This window comes from Malania oleifera, chromosome 2 (assembly GCF_029873635.1).
Source record: "Malania oleifera isolate guangnan ecotype guangnan chromosome 2, ASM2987363v1, whole genome shotgun sequence".
NCBI lineage: Eukaryota > Viridiplantae > Streptophyta > Magnoliopsida > Santalales > Ximeniaceae > Malania > Malania oleifera.
In genome coordinates, this window is record NC_080418.1 from 129257631 (window position 1) to 129279966 (window position 22336).

The following is a 22336-nucleotide window of genomic DNA, read 5'->3' on the forward strand; positions in this document are numbered from 1 at the left end:
TGCGAATCTCCTCAGCCAGAATTAAATCCCGTATATCATTATACTTCAGTTTTTCCTTTCCAGTAGAATTGCTTACTGCCATCCTCATTGCCTCCCAACTGTTTGGCAACGAAGCCAAAACGATCAGTGCACGAATCTCATCATCAAAATCAATTTCTACCGACGATAATTGATTTGTGATAGTATTGAACTCATTCAGATGTTGTGCTACAGATGCGTTTTTTGTCATCTTTAAATTAAATAATTTCTTCATCAGATGTACCTTGTTATTTGCTGATGGTTTTTCATACATACCAGATAGAGCCTTCATCAAATCTGCTGTAGTTTTCTCCTTCACGACGTTGTGTGCAACAGACCTGGACAGAGTTAATCTTATAACTCCCAGTACCTGTCTGTCAAGGAGTGTCCATTCCTCGTCCTTCATAGTAGCAGGTTTTTCTCCTAGAAGCAGTAGATGTAACTTCTTCCCATAGAGATAATCTTTGATCTGCATCCTCCAGAATCCAAAGTCTGTGCCGTCAAACTTTTCTATTCCAGACGCCCTTCCTACTTCCTCTGCCATTGCTCCCACTCGAACCTAACCCTAGGCTCTAATACTAGTTGTTAGGAATATATGAACAAATTCCCAAAACCTCGCAGAGTAGCAAAGATGCAGAGAGAGAGAGAGAGAGAGAGAGAGCTCCACGGTTGTCTTGGGGGTTCAAGGTACTACCGTGGAGCTCTCTCTCTCTCTCTCTCTCTGCATCTTTGCTACTCTGCGAGGTTTCGGGAATTTGTTCGTATATTCCTAACATCTCATACTTATTTGAAAAATTATTTTTGAGATATTTGTTTGTGTTATTGAGATATTTGAGTTTGCAACTTGTGATTGGTATATATATTCATATCTTGACTCAAAGATTCATTCATAACTCACTCTCACATATTACTAGATATATTGATATTATCTTGAGAGTAGTTATATTAAACTTCATAGAGCTTATAAATCCTATCATATTGAAGTGCATTGATTATATTGGTATATACTTACTTATTGGAAAAGTATTGAAATTGTACACAAAATTTATATTGCTTATCTGTTGTATTCCAAGCGTGGCCTAAGGGAGTGTTGATCTCGTTTGTAAGGATTGTTTGTAAAGATTGGGATCAACCCTGTTAATCAGACCTGGGGTTTTCCTTACCTAGTAAGGAAAGGGTGTTGTATTCGGTATCACTTCACCTGGTAAGCGAGCATTAGTGGAATCGTCTTACTTGTGAGCTTGAGGTGGGGATGTAGGTAGTATTGGTCGAACATCGATATCATATCGTGTGTTCCCTTATTTTCTGCACTTCAATTTCCTTACATGTATGCTATTATTTATTATCTTGATTATTTTACATACATGGTTTGAATTGTTGAGAAATACTGAGATTGATTTATTTGTTTAAATATTTGCTTAGTAGTTTTTTTTGTGGAATTGGGAAAAGCTTAGATTGACCGTAGGGTGTGTTTTACTGCTGTTGGCTTAGCTAAACTTATAAATAATTTTTCAATTTCCAATTCACCCCCTCTTGGGGTTACACCAAAGTCGAGAGAGAGTCGTGAATGTTTCAAAAAAAAAATATAAGACTTCCCCACTTTGGTCTCATACCAAACCAATTTTTTCGTGTTCTTACATATAGGTTCTCTGTTGTCTAAAACCATCAACAGTTTCCCTAAGCTCCCTGAAACCGTCGACGATTTGGTCTTGTACCAAACCAAAGTTATTATTATTATTTTTTGGGTCCTTACAAAGTGAACGTTCAACCTTAGTTCGTGATATTGTCACTTGGATGCATAGAGGGAGAGGTATGAAGATAGCACAATATATTGGGAATCACCTCTAGTGTTGCCAAAGGGGTGTTGAGTTCTTCCATATTTACTAGAAGATTAGTACAACTTTTAGACGGCCCAACGTACATCCTTCAACTTTACTAATGGTAAATTTTGTCCATATGCTTAAGAAAAATGAGATCTTTAGGAACTAGACATCTCCCTCATTTTTGACTCAAAATTTTATTGTGCCAAATTGAAAAACTCCTTATATGACTTATTGGGTAACATTATATCAAGTACACAGATAAAAAATGATGCAGAGTTGAAATTTGTTTTAGTCCAAGGGATACTGCATTACCTTAGGATGATGAAAATAAAATAATATTTGAGCGTAGGCACAAAAGTGGTTGAAGTAGTAGTTTTAGGATATGCTAAATTTAGAGGAAAGAAAATGATCATGAAAGGATTAACATTGAGGGATTTAGATCTTTAGTATGCTCAAGCTTGATACCTTTTTTACCTCATACTTTTTCTCCACTTCGGCCACAAATCTCAATCCTAGTATTGACTTGGACCCAACCCATTTTCTTTTGAGCATCATCATAACCAAAATCAATTAACCACAAGTTCTTTCTTTTTCTTTGTATGCATCTTCATGCGTTCTAGCCAAGATGATGCAACATTTCTTTTTAGGAGCTAATGCCTTGGCGAAATCATCTTTCGATTGAAACAATCATTTCTTGAGTATTTTTTTCCCCATAATCACTTATTTTTGTATCATTTCTTAATCTTGGCCAACAAGGCCAAGGATACTCATTCATGTCATTTCATTTGCATGCCTAAAGTGGTGATTTAATCTACTTATTTTTGGTAAGAGGATGGAATTGGAGGCCTTTAAAGGGCAGCCCAATGCATAAAGCTCCTGCATATGTGGGGTCAAGAGAAAGGGCGGACCACAATAGGTCTTTGGCCATAATGGTTGATCCAGCAGTAGTCTTGGTTTTCTATGGTGTTGGATTCTTTCTTAGCCTCCCAAGACAGTGGACCTTCCATCTTGGACCAAGCATTCAATTAGCATTACTAATTTGATGTACTAACTAATTGCACTAGGATAAGCTAAAACTGAAAGGACTTTCCTCATTTTGATAAGCAACAATAAGACTTGTTCCCAAAACAAGTAATCAGATTACTCAGCAATATGAACTTTTGTTTTTCACTTTCAAATCAATCGCAACACCAATGAGCATGAATTAAAGAATACACAAACAAATACACATATAATCCAAGAAAATGGAAACCCTACCTTATAGTAAAAGAGAGAGAGAAAGAGAGAGAGAGATGGCGAGATGGCTAGAAGCATCTTAACAGGCTTCATAGACGTACAAGGCATACTTCTCATCCTTCTCGATGGATCCCGTGATCTTTGGTTGCATCACTCAATGAAAATGCTATGTGTCTTCGAGCTACGTAATAAATTGTTCCACCTCTCCCTTGGCACGCCCCTTGCTCACTCAAAGCAAAGGAGTCCCTCCTTCATTACAACCTCATCCTTGTTTTATGTCTACACATGTATTTGTGTGGGATGCTACAAGAAGGAGGAGATTGGAATTAATAGGGGTAGGCCAAATGAGAACTAGTAAAATTGAAATTAACTAAGTGGTCAAAGTCTTTGGTTCGATCATATATAAATATAACTTGATTAAATACGTTTATCCGAATGCAATCAGAGTTGGATGATAAATTTTGAGAATTTTGTACCAAACCAACAAGTGTAAAACCTTAATTGAATTGATTTAATTTGATTCAACAATTGGTTAAAACCGAATAAATTAAATAATTGTTGGCCTTATATCAACTAGAGGTCACTCAACGATTTGGAATGAGGTCCTTACTTAAATGAAATAACACAAATAAGGCTCAAGTATATAACGATATTGGTTGAGTTAAAAGGCTAATAAACCATATCAAAGTCGTGGTACAAAGACAAGATAGGAGGTAAATTTATTACTTGTAGTACTTAACATCACGTTGTTCCCTAAATCACTTAAGCACTTCCACTTTTAGGTTCACATTTTATTTGCGTAAGTGGCTTTAAAGGCTTTAATAGAAAGCTTTCCACTTCCTATTAGGCAATGGTAGGGAGACTCCTTGTCAACTAGCTCTTGATCGAAAACCTTTTTACTATGAACTGACTTCTTGTACCTCTAATATGGTTCAAAGAAGACTTACTCTAGCTTAACAAGGTTGATTTGCAACAAGGGCATTGTCCAATTCTTGGCCTCTTTTATCATCCTTAAAGCAATTCAATTACAGATTGAATGGTCACAACCCTTGCCATGCTTCCACATCATGTTAGGAGACCCAATCAAGCGGAAAGAAAGGATTGGTCAATTCAAGAACTCAAGACAAATAGCTGTGTACATGATAAACTAGTTTTTGTAGAGAAGCATTTGGTTCATTGTATATTCTAACATTTCCATGAGTATGATTTCTATGACATTCCATTCTCATGCTTGTTTTAGGACAAGAGTCAAACATGGTAGCAATCTCACATTTCTTAGAAATAACAATTTTTTACAAAACATGCAAGTCGCATGTTTGATTTTTCCTGATTAGTTAATTTATGATCCGTTTGTGACTTAAAGGAACAAACACATGAAATTACCAAAAAGATAAAAAATTTTAAAAATGGTTCATAAGAAAGAATGTAAGAACTAAAGTCGCATGAATTCACAAAGACTTCATGCAAAAAAAGAAATACAGAAGTAGTTCTAATAATTCAATAGTATTTAATTCATATAGTATTATTACTTAGGAGTCGAAATTATTAGTTATCTAAATGTTAGCAATTGAACAATTAAGCCATAATTCATCGATTAATTGTATCATTAATCATTTTTTTTCTTTTTTCTTTTTTCTTTTTTGTGCGGGGAATTTATCATGAATTCATTGATTTATGCCGCTTCTGTTGTTATTATTGCTCGATTGGCCACAGTGAAGAAAAAACATATAAAAATGCATTTTTTAATGTTATCTATTTTCTAGCTTTCAACTTTTTTTGAAAAAATTGAAAACTAGATTTTATAGTTTTTAATTATTTTGATGGTCTATTATCCAACATTTGATTAACCAAAAAATTATTTTTTAAAGATTAAATGATTCATTTTATTCACTTTTGAATTAAAACAAGAATAAAATGTTAAACTTAATTAAAATAAAAATATACATAAATTTTTCCAAAAATTATAATAAATCCAATACAATATATTTTTACTAATTTTCAATCGTCATGTCAATAAGAATTTTATTATTGTAAAGTAAAATTTGAATTGGAGTTTATTTCATCAACCCATTGCTTGGCTTATGTTCAACAAATAATTCATTCAAAAATTTGGAGGCAGTATTATTGTCTTTCCCGATAGTTTAGTCGTGTAATTCCGTAACACAAAGGTTCAGCTATTGATTAAACTTATTGGAGGGAGTGCAATCTTAAAAGTGCATCTTAGCTTGGAATTTGGATCATAATAATAAGGGTTGCTTTCCATTTCTATTCTTTGCCCACCCTAATAATTAATTCATTGCAATAATTTTCAATCCCTCTCCCCCTTTCTATGTGTCCACATTTTGAAGCGATGACTGCAAATGGCATAGGGGGGCACGGTTGAAATTGAAATGAGGTAAACTTCAATCCTTTACTTAAAATTATTAACACAAAAAAATCACATAAACAAAATTATTAACGTATGCTTTAATTTTCACAGAGCAACTTTTAAGACTCATGTTGTTGTCATCTTAAACAAAAACCAAATACACTTAAGATATTTTAAAGTACCAAATCGTGCAAATTAAAGCACACATTAATAATTTTGCTTTTATCACACTTCAAAAATTCTATAATTTAATAATTTTGATTTACATATTATTAAAACTCATAAAATATTTTAATAGAGTACTTCAATATGACAAACACTCATATAATTTTTACATTTTTACTCAGCTTATAATATATTATAAGTGAAATTATTAATTAAACATTTTTACACATAATTGTGTGTTTTAATATTTTTTTGTAATTGCCATTTATTTTATTAGAGAGAACATTTTCGCATGGGATCAAGTCTCACATTTGGCTGTGTTCTAAATAAATATATATCTTAAATTCTAATAATGTCGGACATTTTTATAGGATAAAATTGTAAGACCAGCAAACCAAAACCGCAACCTACTAAACTCCAATGGCCCAAAAATAAGAAGAAAATTGGTATTAAAGTAATAACCATTGCACATACAATTCAACTATAAACTGGCACCCTGGCTGGAGGAAGAGGAGGGCTATGGAAGAAAATTATTTTTCAACTTTTGGAGGAGACTACATTCCTATAAATTATAGTTTTATCATTACAAAAATAAATTACCATCATTAACAAAATAATTTTTTTACTTTAAAAACTTCTCATGAAATTAGAAAAATGAATGCTTCATTTCCAAACCATACCCCCCCCCCTCCCACCACCCTTTTTAAAAGCACCCAATGTTTCAGTGGGAGAAGAGCCACCATCCTATTTGACTCATCACATAACCCATGATTCTTTGGCAAATCTATTCGGAGGAATGAACAGAGTTGTCCAAGCAAATTGGTTTCAATACTTGAATGGAAAGAAGGGATTGGGTTCCCGCTCAAACTTGAAAAATACTATGGACAAAAAATATCAAAAATTCACATTCCCATGTTAGGTCTAGATGTTTCAACATACTTAAATGGAAAGAAGGGCCTAGGATTCCACGAAAACACTAAGAAAAGAAAATTATCAAAAATTCCCGTTCTCAAGTCAGGTTACCAAGAATAAATGGAAAATAAATAAATAAATAAATTAAAAATCCATCAAATATTTGATCAAAATTTTAATTCGACTCATCATCAATATTTATTTATTTATATATTTATTCATACTAAAACAAACCTAAATTTTCAAAAATATTTAATATAGAAAAAATACAATGAAAAATATGTTCCCTCCTTTTCCTTTTGTTTCCTTTCTTTACTTTTTCAAAACATGCACCTAATGAAAACATAGGCCCCCAAAATACAACGAAAAATATGTTTCTTCCTTTTCGTTTTGTTTCCTTTCTTTACTTTTTCAAAACATGCCATTGACACCTAATGAAAACATAACACCCCCCCCCCCCCTTTTTCTCTCTGAACTGGCAAAAAAATTGATGAAATGGAGATGATACTATAAAAATTATTTGGGCAACCTATGAAAAAGAAATTAAATAAGAACGGTACAAGGTATTGAAATGTTCAAAATTACATAAATGGAAGTCAATTTAAGTGAATAAAAAGTATATGTAATTATAATAATTTTTTGTAATATTGAAAGAAACTATAGGTTTTGAGCTTTAAAATTCAGGAATAGGATTTAAACTTGTAATAATTTGAACAAAATGCAAAACAAAGTCAAATTAGAATTTTTCCTAAATCCATACAAATCTATAGATAAGACTTAAAAATTCATGTTCTCAAACGTGGGTAGGGGGAAAAAACCTAGCATAGACCTTTAGAAACTCCAAATCAATAGGTTTTTAACAGTTCCAAAAGAGCTAAATGCTAATCTTTTAAAAATTAAAAATGAAGCATGTTACACCCAGCTTTACTTTTGTTCAAAGAAGAGTTCACCCTGAAAATGAGGGAAACAGACTCTTATGAAAATGAGGGAAACAGACTCTTACTCTTTAACAGAATAAGAATAAGCCTCTCAAAAGCCAAAGAGAGATCGTATATTGAGGTTAATGGCATGGACCACTCACAATTAAGGGTGATAAATGTGGAAGGCAGCAGCATACCTTGTAGGGCAGGAGAAAAATTGCCTGCTCCCAGGAGATGCAGAATTTCAAAAGTGATCAGCACCATCCTTTGCACCGTGACAGCCAGCCCCACCTTTAAAACCAAATGTTGAGCGTGGCTGAAATATTATGAGTTGCTAAATGCCTTCTTAAGACCGACTACAACTTGCTCATCCACTTGATGATTGCTGCAATTGACTAAACCCTAAGTTTTCTTGTTGGCAACATGGGGCAAAATTTCCACGTAAGCACAAAAAGTACGACATTGCTGCAATTGACTAAAGCCTATGCCTTTTCGTGTTGGAAACAAGGGGGTAAAATTTCTCCAGAAGTACAAAAATTGGACAAAATGGTATACTCCTTAATGCCAAAGGCAATATCTCTTCGAGGCTTAAAAAAACACCTTCCAGTCAAAATTTCTTCCCCATAATTTTTTTTTCGTAGAGAGCGCTATTTTTCAAAAGTTGTGCCCATGAAATTGTTTAATCAATGTAGAAAATTCACATATCAAAGAATGCCAAAGCTATTTGGACCCAGGTAAATATTTTCTTTTCAAAATTCAAAGGAAGGTTTATCTTTTCAGAGCAGGAAAAAGTGCATCTACAAAATCCATATGATGCATTTTCTGAAACAATTATTCTTAGTGGAAAGAAGTAACAGCCGAAAGGGAGAAGCAAAAAGAACAAAGCTCTTGCAATCTGCAATATGCAAACAGTCAGCATTAAATAATAAATTACCTGCAGTACCATTTGGGTGAGAGATCCCAAGAAACCTAGCAAAACAATTGTCACAGCAGTTGATGATGATGGCAGATTAAAAAACAGCAGGCAACACACTAACAGTGATGGGCTTCAGCACTTAAAAATGAAACATGACAGTGTTTTCCTAATCCATACCACTGTCAGAGACCCGATGAGTCAAGGATAATTTTCAGAGAATTATGGAAGGCCGAAAAAGTATAGCAAACATTAAATAAAATATAATAATCCTCATGGAATTAAAATGCCATAAATCATGCCACGAACAATGTCATGCAAAAAAAAACCACCAGAAAAATATAATAGAAGTGCAATGGGTAATACAATGATAGGTTTATATAGAATATAGAAAAGTGCAGTTGATTAAACCACAAAACACTGGGGCACGATACTCTCTGCTTGAAAACTCTAGCTGCTCCCCACACTTTTCGAAAAAGAAAATATTGGAATCCAAAATACTACATTGTTTTGAAAACAAGTGAAGGGCAAAAGTACTTAAATAGAAATGAGTACAGGTTTAGATTCTGGTCTTTATGGTAGTAGGCAAACAGTAGCTTTTCAATAGAAAGATAAAGATGTCGTTTGCAAGAGTGCCTTGAACTTCAGAAGAATCACCAGAGTCCAAAACTAAAAGATTGATGCATCTATGAGGAATCTGCACAATGAATAGGCAATAAATAAAAAACTAATTTCAAAAATGAAAAGTTTCCACCAGAAAACAGATATGACAACAGAAGCCAAAACGCCATACCTTGAGTAATTCAAAAGTTAAATTTTGAGCAAACAATTCCTCTGAATTTTACCAACTAAGGTGCAAATGGAAATGCTTAGTAAAAATGAGAAATTCAATAACATAATTAGTAGGATGTTTATAAAAGGGAGCATAAAGGATAAATTTTAAAATAAAATATGAACTCTGCAAGAAACCAGATCTAACCTAATGTGTCAAAACATGTCTCCAAAATATACTTTTTAAAAGCACTACGATGCATCCTTAACCTTACTGGAAAAAGAGTCAGATGTACTCAAAAAAAAAAAAATGCAAATGTAAAAATTCTTTACTATTGCAAGGAAATCATAATACACACAAGTGACCCTTAATTGGACATTCCAAGTCATCAGGCAGATACATATAAATGGAGGCCAATAAGCAACATGGTGACTTTTTATACAGAAATGTATCCATACCATACATAAAAGTGCAAATATGTTGTGTAGGTAAGACATTCTATCCAACAAAAAATGTTCTTAGTTTTAGCATTGTTTATACAGAAATACCCTTCCCTGAAACCAACCTAAATACAATATTGACAAATATATCTGTACTTCTACAGTTTGCACAAATTCAGAGATAGACAGGCTTACCCGTAAGTAATATATTGTAATTAAAAAAAATCCTTACCATTTAAACTTATCTACACAAAAATATCCTTGTGCAGGAATAGAACTATACTAAGCGCATCATTATTATTAACTAAAAAAATGTGTTCCTTTTTTAGTTTGTTTAAACCAAAATATTTTCATACGATCATATCCTAAGTACAATATAATATTTAACAAAAATATAAGTTATACATCTGTTTGTAAGAATGTCCTAATATTTTTGATAAAAAAAACATATATTCACTTTTTAGGTTTGTTTATGGAAGAATATAATAATGTAAGCATAAGTACGAAAACCATCAAATTAAAGTCTCATTTTCATCCACTAAATTTTTAAAAATGAGGCAACACTAAACTGTAAAAAGATCTCAGCATTACAAAACCTGGTTCAAACTAACAATTTGCAAAAATGAGTACATGCATCTCAAATGATACAGCTAGTTTCCCAAACCAAGGGAAACAGACCAGCAGCCCCCAAGCCACGGCATGTTCCTGTACTTCTATTCATTTTCACCCTGCTCCATATTTGCATAAAATTTTCATTCCTCCATAAAATAGGACAAAACATAGTAATGATGTGAATTATTTTCAATAAGTAGAACACAGTATTGCTATCCACAAAAAAATAACAAAACACACAGATATTATTAAATATACCGGATACTCACCTAGTGACCCATGTAAGGCGGTCCGCCCTGCGGAGGCCTGCCAACATTAGCTTGCCCCATTTGGGGGTTCTGGTACCCACCCTGCATTCCAGGCTGGGTTCCATAGCTTGCGCCAGCTTGATTTCCGTACCCACCCTGCATTCCATGTCCAGCCACCGGAGGTGCATTCTGGTTCACTGCCCCACCAAGACCTCCAAGCAAATTTGTGATTCCCAACCCAGCTCCCTGAGTTGCAAGCAGTGCGGTCAAGGCCTGTCCAAGAGCTGGGTTCAGGCCCTGTGCAGCTGCAGCCGCTGCTGCAACTCCTGGATTGAACCCCTGCCCAGGAGCTGAGGGAGCCATCAAATGCCCTGGTCCAGACGCGCCTGATGATGAATACTTACCCTTCTCCTTCCTCGGAGGATGATGTGGCTGATAATACTGATTATGATGATGATGATGAAAAGGTTTGCTCTGCTTTGGGCCATCGATGGCCTTCTGACAATGCAGTGTATGTCCTTCGAAGGTCTTGTGTGGCTCTTCAAGTGCCTTCTTTGAACTCTCGACCGACCTGTACACAAAAAGTGCAAATCCCTTCGGCTTCCCAGTCTGCTTGTCAAGCCCCAGCGGGCCCTCCTCAATCTCCCCATATTTAGCAAAGAACTCAAGTAGTTTCCTCGGATCGATATCAGCTGACACGTTGCTCACAAAAATCTTCCTCTGTGTGTACTCTGACACGGGCGGTGCAACAGGGGGCGGGGCAGGTACAGGTCCTGCAGATGCCAATTGACATGAAGTCATCCGACTCCCAATCTTCTTCTGCGGCTGCTTCAAAGCTTTACGGGCTCCACTCCGGTGCTTGAACAGAATAAAAGCATAGCCCTTAGATTTGCCCGACACCTTATCGCACACTGCCTTACAGTCCTCGATGGGACCATATTTGGCGAACACACTGGTTAGGGTTTCATTCGTGGTGTCCCAACCAAGACCGTGCACAAAGATCTTGCGGTGAGCTGGATCGGCGTCAGCAAGTTTGCGGACATTCTCGACAAAATCAGGGTACTTCTCAACAGCTTCTCGGATGAGAAGGACAAGCTGCTCCTTAGTGAAGGGCTCGACAAGCCTATCAAAAGGCTCGTCCTCTAAATCTTCCTCACCACCGTCTTCTTCCTCTGCCGCGTTTTGCTCTCCGTTAGCTTCGGGTGGGGCGGGATCGGACGAAACAGCGTTGTTGGGCGCGTTTACTGTTTCGTTAGATGCGTTTAGGATTTGTTCGCCTTCGTCATCCTCTTCCTCTTCTTCTTCTTCTTCATCATCGTTTTGTTCTTGGTCTGCTTGCTCCTGGACTCCTTGCTCTCCTTGGGGTTCATCTTCGACCATGCTCTGGTCTTGTTCCTGTTTCTCTGGCTCATCTTCCTGGATTGGTATGAAGTCGATCTGGTCTGGTTCCTGAAGCTGCTGCTGTTGTTCTTGCTCTACTTGTTCTTGAGCTTCTTCTTGTGGTAGCAGTTGCTGCTGTTGGGTTTCTGATTCGGGGCCTTTTGATGGTTCGGGTTCAGAAGATCTGAGCTTTCGCTTCTTCGCCATGGCGGGGATTAGGGTTTTTTTCGGGGTGGCTGGAGGCTAGGGTTTCGAACAAGCAAGCTCCCCAACCTTTACCACAGACGCAAATGATGAGACGGGATCACCCACTCACCGTTCCTCTTGCATTTATAGCTCGTGATTTCTAAGGGTCGGACTGGGCTTTGCTTGTTCTCATGATTGGGCCGGGTAAATAAAAACCCGGCCCAACTTTATTCTATTTATTTATTTATTTATTCATTTATTACAATTATTGTTATTGTTTTAACTTGGGGGGACACCCAAGGCTCTGCCTTACACCAAATCAAGAAATTAACAAAGGATAAATCTAGTAAGGAAGATCTTCCGCGTAATAACTCTACAAAAGACGATCATAATACATGAAAAAACCAATTCAGAAGAGATAGAAAGAAATCAACAAACAAAAAAGTAAGTAGACTTGAGCCATTGAATCATGACTATACTCTGACCCTTATCGTCCAACCTAAGAGCAGATAATTAATGGTTATTGATAGATTTTTAATAATAAAAAAATATTAGGAGCATTATTTTTTCTAATTTTGTTCATATCCTATGTGTATGATAAAATCACTTAAATATTTTATTAAAGCATAAATATAAGATATCTATTTTAGATAATTATAAAATTTTGTATGCTATTATTTTTTATTTTTAAAATTTATGAATAATGATTAAATAAATAATTTACTTTTTTTTATAAATAATATTTAGAGATCTATTGTAAAGTATGTGTATCAATAGTAAGGGATGTAGGACTCATAGTTCCAAAGATGGAACATATATTTTACCAAACTTCTTGTTTGATTTTTTTAAGGGTCATATAATGTACATTTTTTACAATTTGTGAATAAAAATATTGTTATAATATTTATAATTTAAAGCATAGACAAATTGTAAACATTTTCTTTGCTATCTTTTATATTATATCTCACTGGATAATTGTGTAACTCAATGTGACTAAATGATCTCCAAATAAATTACCATATATATATATATGTTGCGTCATTGATTAATGGTGTGTACAGTAGAACGTATAACATAGTGAATGAAAAATAAAAAAAATTAAATTGATCAATTTAAGATAGCTTATGAAATAAACATAAAACTAATATTTGTGTAAAACCCACGTGTTTATAAATGTATTTCCTTTTTGAAAAAGTTAAATAAATAATTATCTTAAATTGAGCAAACCATTATGATGAATATATTGTTTATTGTATAATAATTTTGGTTGATTCTCATAATTTTATTTTATTTTTACTTGAAAAGTATCAAAATCTCAATATTAGTATTTTAGAGGCTGACAAGTCTTGTTTTGCTTATTTATAATTTGCATAAGTCAACATTAATATTAATAATTTTAAAAAGTAAGGGCAGGTTTGATTCCTTCGGGTGGTAAGAACGACTTGTAACTTTGGTGACCTTAAGGTCATAAGTTCGATTCCCTCTTAAGGCATTACGCCAGTGAATTACCTTAGGTTCGTCTCACTCCCTTGGGTTTGGTACTACACTATAGTATCTAAAATGACGCAATGGTGGCTAGAGTCTTTGGGTTATCAAAAAGAATTTGAAGAAGGTGAGACACACATTCGTGTGAGAGAAGAATGGTGTTTGGGGAACCAAAGAGGCAAAAATTAGGGTTTTTCGTGAGTTTTAGGTTTTAAATGCTCGCGGTTCGGTCGACTGACCTTCACACTTCGATCGCCTGAATTGTCTAGAATGTAAAAACACTTATTACAGTGGATGTTCGGTCGACTAAACAAGGGCATTCAGTCACCCGAATGTCCTAAAATTTGCAATCACTTAAATTTAGCTCGGAATACTGAAGTTATTAAGCTAATTCTTCTCAACCAACTTCCTTAACATGTAATAAGCCTAATTTGCTTCAAAATTTCTCATTTTTTATCTAAAATCATTCAATTTGTAAACCTCCATATAAGATCTCCATTTTACTAAAGAAGAGCAATATTATGATTGGCTAAGGTCTAAATGGTTTTTCAACTTAGTTGAATTAAATCCTTGTGCAACCAATGTAGATTTGTTAAGGCCAACAATACTATTCTAATATTCATCTAGTTCCAATACTTACATGATCAATAGGCTTAGGAACTAATGCCCACAATTGTCTTAATCATCTTCATCTTTGATTTGCACATGGAAATTTTCTAGGTTCTAAGAGTGTAGAATAATTATTTATGATTTAAAGTGAAGAGCCAATAGTTGCCTTATGTAGAGATTTACCAAGTGTTCGACACAAAGTTGAGGGCTGAATCGGAAGTGTAGACTTTTATAAAAAAAATAGGCATAATATTTTCATGCTTATGGATTAAGCATGGTAAGCATGTTCTAATCATTTAGGCAATGAGCATTTAGGAGTATATGAATTTTTCTTGATCAATGCTCTTGTATTAACAATGACTAAGGAAACTTTTTTTGTAGATCGAGTATAGATAAATATATTGAAATTAGAATAGCGTTTCAAAGAGGGGGGTGAATTGGTTAAAAAAAATTTAATTTCTTTTTAACTTCTTACTTGTTTTAATGCAACAATAAGAATGTAAATAAATTAATCAACTTATGATCACAACCAAATCACACCACAAAGTACTGAAAATTTTAAAACACAATCCAATCAACTAAAATATGAAAATCAATCAATCATTCAAGAATTTTATGCTTTTTGGTAGCAGCACTATAGTTATTTGCAAACCCTGCTTTGGATGGAATTTTATTGCGTTTCTCTTAATCAAGATTTCCGCAAATTAACCAACGTACTCCCTTGTGGGTTTCTGCAAACGGTTAATTGAAATGTACTTTCTAAAATCAAGAGTCTTCTTTGAATTTTGATTTTAAGCCTTGCAACCTACACTTAGCATACACAAGAATATATGGTGCAGAAAATAAAAAAAGTATGGATGAGAAGAACACCAAGATTTATGAGGTTCGGCTTATCCCTAGCCTACGTCCTCACCTTTGGTCAATTTCATCAAAGGATTCCACTAAGTATGCTCCTTTATGGGCGGAACAAGCCTTTTACAATATTCCCTCTTTTTTAGGAAGAAAAACCTCTCCAAGTGATCAACCCCCGCTTGGTACAACGATCCAAATCAGCTTTGAACCGTTAATAATACAACGAGAAGGCTACTAGAATCTGAGTACAATGAAACTCTCAAAACAGAGTAGAGTTGTACAAGTAAGAACACAAAATATACTTCAATCAAATAATAATAAAGAAAGTATGAAGCTCAAGTATAGAGATCACCAACGGTTCGTTAAGTGATTGAGAAAACTCAGTGTAAGAACTGCAGTTTGATGATTCAGTAGTGATTTCAGTAGTTATCTCCCATATGGAGTGGGAGCAATAGAGAACTTTGAGAGAGATTGTAACCTTAAATGCCAAAGTGTTGTGTGATTACTTTGTTATAAAATTCTTGGGATTAAAGGAGTGCTTATAGGCATTTTAGGATTAGTTTCCTTGTTCCCCAAGTAACTTATAGTGTCCACCAAGTTTTTATAACGTTCATAATTGAAAAACCAAAATTTGAAAATTTCTCATTTAAGTTTAAAAAATCAAATCTCGTGGAGTCAGTCGACTGGATAGGCGACTAAGTAGTATATTTCCACAAGATCAGTCGGTTGGACAGGCGGCTGACACCATTTTGTTTGCTAGAAATTAACCTGAATAATTGTCAGTCGATAGGCTTGTCACTGTTCAAAATTGGTTAGTCGGCTGGGCACTGTCAGTCTGCTGAGTGATTTCAGTTCATTGTGTCAGTCGGTTGGGCAGTTAACTTAGCTGTTGATTTTTTGTCAGTTGGCTGAGTAAACCTAGTGTATTTCTAGTCAGTCGGCTGACCAGTCTTCTTTCTGGTTTTTCATTTTTGGTTTTCAAATTTAGTTTTGCTCTATTGCTTTGATCTTTCATATAACATTTTTTGGGGTTTAAAATAGGTCTCTAAGTTAATGTATTTCCGCTAAAGAGCTTCATATTTCTAAATTATATTTGATTTAGAGTACTTACAAACAACTTTACTGATTATGATTTTTAAGTACTAAATCTTCAAGTCTCTTGATGTTCATCTTGACTTCAAGTCCCTCTAGGTCTTTAAGCTTTTTCATTTTTCTTTTAATGCTTAAATACTCGGTGAAGCTTTCACTTGATTTGGCTTTGATTTCCAGCTTGCTTCCATGACAAACATGAGTGTAGAGTTATGTAATCCTGAAATAAAGTTACTCAACAACACATGTTAACACATCTTCATTTGTTATCATCAAAACAAGATTGAATAGAAAACTCTTGGATCTGAAGCATCCCCATAAGTCTGTGGATGTCCTTCCTTGGACCCTTCTTGAACCTCCGAGCCTTCTCATACTCGTTCGAGACCAAATATAGCGCGAAACTAGATAGCTTAATATATCTGGAGGCATATCTCTGCGCTGTCAGGGTTCCCTACATCAGGCTCGAGAATTCATCAACCTTTGCATCACGAGTGGAAGCTGGGAAGTATCTTTTGAAGAATACCTCCTTAAAACGGTTCCATGTCATACCAGATGGATCTGCCTCTCAAGCAGAATCACCACCGTCCACCATATCTCCGCTTCTCCTGCCAGCTGAAAGCTAGAATAGAGAACCTTCTGTTGGCTAGTATAGTACAAAACTTCCAATATCTTCTTTGTCTTCTGTACCCAAATCTCCGCTACCATCGGATTGGGTCCTCCCATAAACGTCGGAGGGTGCATACAGGTGAACCTCTCTATAGTACAACACGTAGCCTTAGGAGAGTGCTCACGTCTCCTAACATTCCGCCCGATCTCCCGCACAACCTGCCTCGTCAAACCCTGAAGCACGGAAGGAGACTCATCATTCGCAGTCCACTTGGAACCACTATCCAAGTTCATATCCTTGGGCTCCATTCTGAAAGTAAGATAGGAATAAGTTAGAATTCCTATATCGTACACAATTAACACAATCATTGAAACCTAATCATGTTAACTACGACTCTCACGGGTCCAGGTCTGTCCTTCCACACCAACACGAAACCATCAATGGTTTGCCGTGATTTTACCAAAATCGTTATTCCAGGAAAAACACAGAACACCGCCAATGAGTCCCCGTCTAGCAACAAAACAACCCTTGACCTACTCTACCCATTTCCTACATCCTATACTCTGGTATGTACACATAGCTACGACTAACCAAGTCTACAAGACCTAATAACCTGGTTTAGCTCTAATACCAAGCTGTCATGCCCCGAACCCACAAATGGGTCCTAGGTGTGAATATAGTAACCTAACTTGTCATTGTATCAATTAAAAACATACATGATACTATACTGAATGAGGGTTCGACCCCGTGGGGTACACGTAACCCTATACACAATTCCATATATGTCCATACTCATCAAATACGCAGCGGAACTGTTCATTCTATACATATATCATACCATACCAGAGTCTAAACAAAACAAGAAATATACATCCCAAAATACAATACATACTTCGGGTGTCTACAAAACCCAAAACTGACAACCCGATTACAAAACTCGTACCTACTTAGGTACTAAACGCAGCTAATTGACACCCCCGCTTCCGGAAGCTAAGATGCTAGTTTCGGTTACCTGAAGGACCTGAAAAACATTTGCATATTTGGGGTGAGACACCTCTCAATAAGGAAGAAAGCAGGTTATATTAGTGTGTGGTATACTAGTGTTATTTCGATGTAGAACATAACACAATACGATACAATTCAATATAGTTCAATAAAGTTCCAGTATTTTTCACAATCCAGTTCCAGTACATACGATACCCAAAGATACGGTCAGTGTCGTCACACTAAGCACACAATTACCTTGTGATAACTGAAGCCTCATAGCGATAACGTTGCCAATATAAGCACCCAATAACCTGTGATAACCAAAACCTCACAGCGATACCGTTGCAACTACGGTTTAGCGCACACCCATCGGTGACCAGCCGAAAAGAACAGGTGATATTTCACACTGTCGGATATAGAGTCGGACACTCTTACCCACGGTAATTAGCTGAGACATGGCGTCAGCATATGGTAATTAGCAACCACTAGCTAATTCAGCGTACGGTAATTAGTCGCCACTAGCTGATTTACAAAAACTTGAAACAATTTTGAACTCATGTCATACTCATTAGTGTACGGTAATTAGCCGCCCCTAACTGTTTTTACAAAATCTAGAACATTTTACATACAACAGTTCATTCCACACGTATTTGGTATACAGCAAATCATATCGTTTTCAGTTCAAGAATACAGTTTAATAAAAATATAGGTATGGTCATCTTAATACTACTGTTTTAATACAACATACGATTTCCCAAACAAAATAGAGATGATACCCGAAACCCCCAAATTTTTTCAAAAATTGTAACCCAAAAATCCCGCATTTTCACCTGATATATTTCCCCAAATAAGTAACCAAAACATACATACGATCGTAAACTACAGGTTTACTGATCCTGATTTTAAAAATTAACTGATATAAATAGAATCCCCTTACCTTTTCCCAAATATCAAACTACAAACTCTACGGCTCCAAAACTACGAACTAAGACACCAAAACCTAAACAACCAAGAACAATACTTCCTTACAATTCTTACTACTACACATATTCCGAAACGAAATTGAAATCAGACCCTTACCTCAATTTTGGGTCAAAACTCAAAAATCCTCGAAACGACTTTTCGATCCACCAAAAACGTAGATATTCCTCCCCTGATCCACGTAGTAACGTCAGATTGTTGAATCAGGCGATGAACAGCGAAGAATCAAAGAGAGAGAGAGGTTTCGCTGGTTCTAAAGAAAGAGAGAGAGTGTGTGTGTTTGAGGTTTCTTAGCAACTAAGCAAAGCAATAGGATATTTATAACCCCGTTGACCCACCCAATCTCTTCGATGAGATGGCCTTTGTCGACGAATGGTCCATATATTTCGCCGACGAACCGGCTCCTTCGGCGACTAACTCTATTTCGATATTTTACAACGTGTTCGGTATCTCTTTGTCGATGAGGCTTTGAATTTCGGCGACGAAGAGTATGAGGACCTTCGTTGACGAGAACAACGACTTCATTGATGAAGCCTGCAAAATTTACCTTTTTACACCTTTTTCATTTATTCAATCTACATACCTTAGGTCGAGTTCTTACAACCTCCTCTCCTTGCAATTTCGTCCTCGAAATTTGCAATGTAATGACCTGCTTAATATACTGGGTTTTTATTTTATTTTATTTTAATACTAGGATAGTCTACATGCTCTGATACCATATTGGGGGGTAAACTCAATCATTAACCTAAGCAGCAAGAAGCAGAATTCAAATAAACATAACCATATGTAAATATATATATATATATATATATATATATATATATATATATACACACACAATACCAGAGTACTAACATGTTTCCCAAAATATACACATATATCTATTCCCAAAAATACCCTCAACTATGCTGGGATATACAAAAATCCTCCACAATACTCACTTCACTGACAGGGCACTACTGAAGCCCCTCTATCTGCGAGCCTGGTCTGCTCGCCTACCTGGATTACCTGAAAAATGATTCAACACTGGGATGAGCCAACGCTCAGTAAGACGAAATATGCTATTACTAGTGTGTGGTAAATGAGTTATAATATTATGAAAATTTGTTTTCATATAATCATGTATAACTGGATATGTAAGTACAATACAAGTAATAAAATGCACCACCCTTCCCATGTTGCTTAACATAACAGTGTTGTTGGTTACTATTCAAAATACTTCTAATGTACATAAGTTTATTCTCCGTATCTGTAAATCTGTATATACGTAATAGTAACTGAAAACTTTCCCTATGGATAATTGTGTGTCATGATTTAACTCCTCATGACAGGGTTGTGCGGCTCGTAGGCGGGATCTATACTGGCTGGCCGACAAGGGTAAATCACTATACTCCATTGGTCTGATCTGCCCACCTCAACCCATATCTAATGGGGAGCTTGTCCACGTCAAGGGCCTAGGTGATCGACCTACTACCACGTATTATCTAAATAGGTGGTTCCACTCATAACATAACATAATATCTGTAGCAACGGTACCGTGCTCTGTAACTGCATAGTCTAACAGGGTCTGATATTATATAATATATCTCTATATAGCACTATCTGACTTACCATGATTCTGAAATAACTGTAATAACCATGATGTTGCATAAATTGTAACTGTAATTCATACGTCATAATACTGAGAACTGTATAATCATAACACTAATAACTGCATAATCATAGTATTGAAATTTGTATTATCATGGTACTGAGATTCGTATAATCATGGTACTAAAATTCGTATAATCATGGTATGAAATTCGTATAATCATGGTATTAAATTTGTAAAATCATGGTACTGAAATTCATAAAATATATCTCCATACTATATTCATATTCTCAAGCCACTCCAAACTTTAATACATAATTTTCACAATTTAATAAACTGTATAATATTTTAAAAATACATAGCATAGCATATTTCCCTTACCTGACTATTGGAAAGCCCCTATGGTTTACTGGCCTAACACCCGCAGGGCCTCCTAGGTAACACCCTAAAAACAACATTTTCCAAAATAGAATATCAGTATTTCTTCGCCTACATCATTTCCTATAACTGTCAGAAGGCCAAAAATGGACTAAAAGGACATACCTTGAATTTGGGATGAAATCCAACTTTGTTTCACCAATGATCCGCTTCGGCAGACTTGCAAAGAACTTCGCCAGGAGCGTCGTGGTGGCTTCGGATCGTCGATCCAGCAACTGGCGGGGCTGATATCGAAGAGAGAAGGGAGAGGGACCGTAGGAGAGAGAGAGGGCACTGAAAATATGATAAAAATCCGAGTTTTCACTATTTATAGGGCCAGATTCGTCGACGAGACACGTTACCTCGTCGACGAGTCCTTCATTAAATTCGTTGATGAACCTTACCCTTCGTCGACGAAATTCAGAGCAGCCCAAAACCTTCGCTCGGTATTTTCTCGTCGACGAATCCCTGTATTTGTCAATGAACCCTGGAAATTCTTAAAATTTTATTCTCCAACTCCTTCCGTTCCTGTTCCAATTTTTCTCCCTCTTATCATTTAAATACTATTATTTTTCGAGTCACTACATGCAATCTCTCATTTACCTACTCAACTACATACCCAAACGCATACCCGACTCTAGGAAGAGCTAGCGGTCACCCACATTGACATAGCAGCCTCGTCTCAAATACATACATACCCTCACTTATGGCGGAGGAATATCGTGGTTACACACATACACTGTCTCGGGAGCTCACAATATTACAAAACTCTCCCAGAGACTAACCACATAATACTACTACAATAACAGAGTATTACATACATATATACATACATACATACATACATACCCATACCAACCCTGCTATCAAAACTACTACTCAGAACAACTGTGAATATTACTGGCTTATTTCCATCTCTAACTCCAAAGAAGCTTCCTCAACCGCGTGATTTTGCTACAGTACCTTCATTAATGGTATCTCCTTGGTACATAGCTTCTGAACTTTACAGTTCAGAATCTAAACGTGTAACGACCTGCTTAATTAACTGATTTTTTTTTTAATTTTTTTTTTATACTATGATAATCTACATGCTCTGATACCATACTGGGATAAACCTAACCATAAACCTAAGCAGCTAGAAGTAGAAACTGAATAAACACATCCATATGTAAATATATACAATAACATACCATACAATACCAGAGTGCTACATGTTTCCCAAAATATACACATACCATTGTTCCCAAAAAACCCTCAACTAGCTAGGGTATACAAAATCATTCCCAAAAACATACTTACTCTCCATTGATAGGGCACTACTGATGCCCCTCTATCTGCGAGTCTGGTCTGCTCACCTACCTGGATCACCTGAAAAATGATTCAACACTGGAATGAGCCAACGCTAAGTAAGACGAAATATGCTATTACTAGTGTGTGGCAAATGAGCTACAGTATCATGAAAATCTGTTTTCGTAATATCATGTATAACTAGATACGTAAGTACAATATAAGCAATAAAATACACCACCCCTTTTTCCATGTTGCTTAACATAACAGTGTTGTAGGTTACTATTCAAAATACTACTAGTGTACAAAAGTTATTCCCTGTTTCTGTAAATATGTATATACGTAATAGTAACTGAAAATGTTCCCTGTGGATATCTGTGTATCATGACTTACCCCCTCATGACAAGGTTGTATGGCCCGTAAATGGGATTTACCCTG

General features: G+C 35.7%; 1 protein-coding gene across 1 annotated transcript; it reads right to left on the bottom strand.

The window, feature by feature from the left end:
• Positions 1-8715: 8715 nt before the first annotated feature.
• On the bottom strand, positions 8716-12124 carry LOC131149379 (UBP1-associated protein 2A-like). The gene is made up of 2 exons (XM_058099778.1): positions 10449-12124; positions 8716-9052 (listed from the first exon to the last, which is right to left on the bottom strand). The coding sequence occupies exon 1, from the start codon at positions 12012-12014 to the stop codon at positions 10449-10451; it is 1566 nt and encodes a 521-aa protein (XP_057955761.1). The 5' UTR covers positions 12015-12124; the 3' UTR covers positions 8716-9052.
• Positions 12125-22336: the final 10212 nt, after the last annotated feature.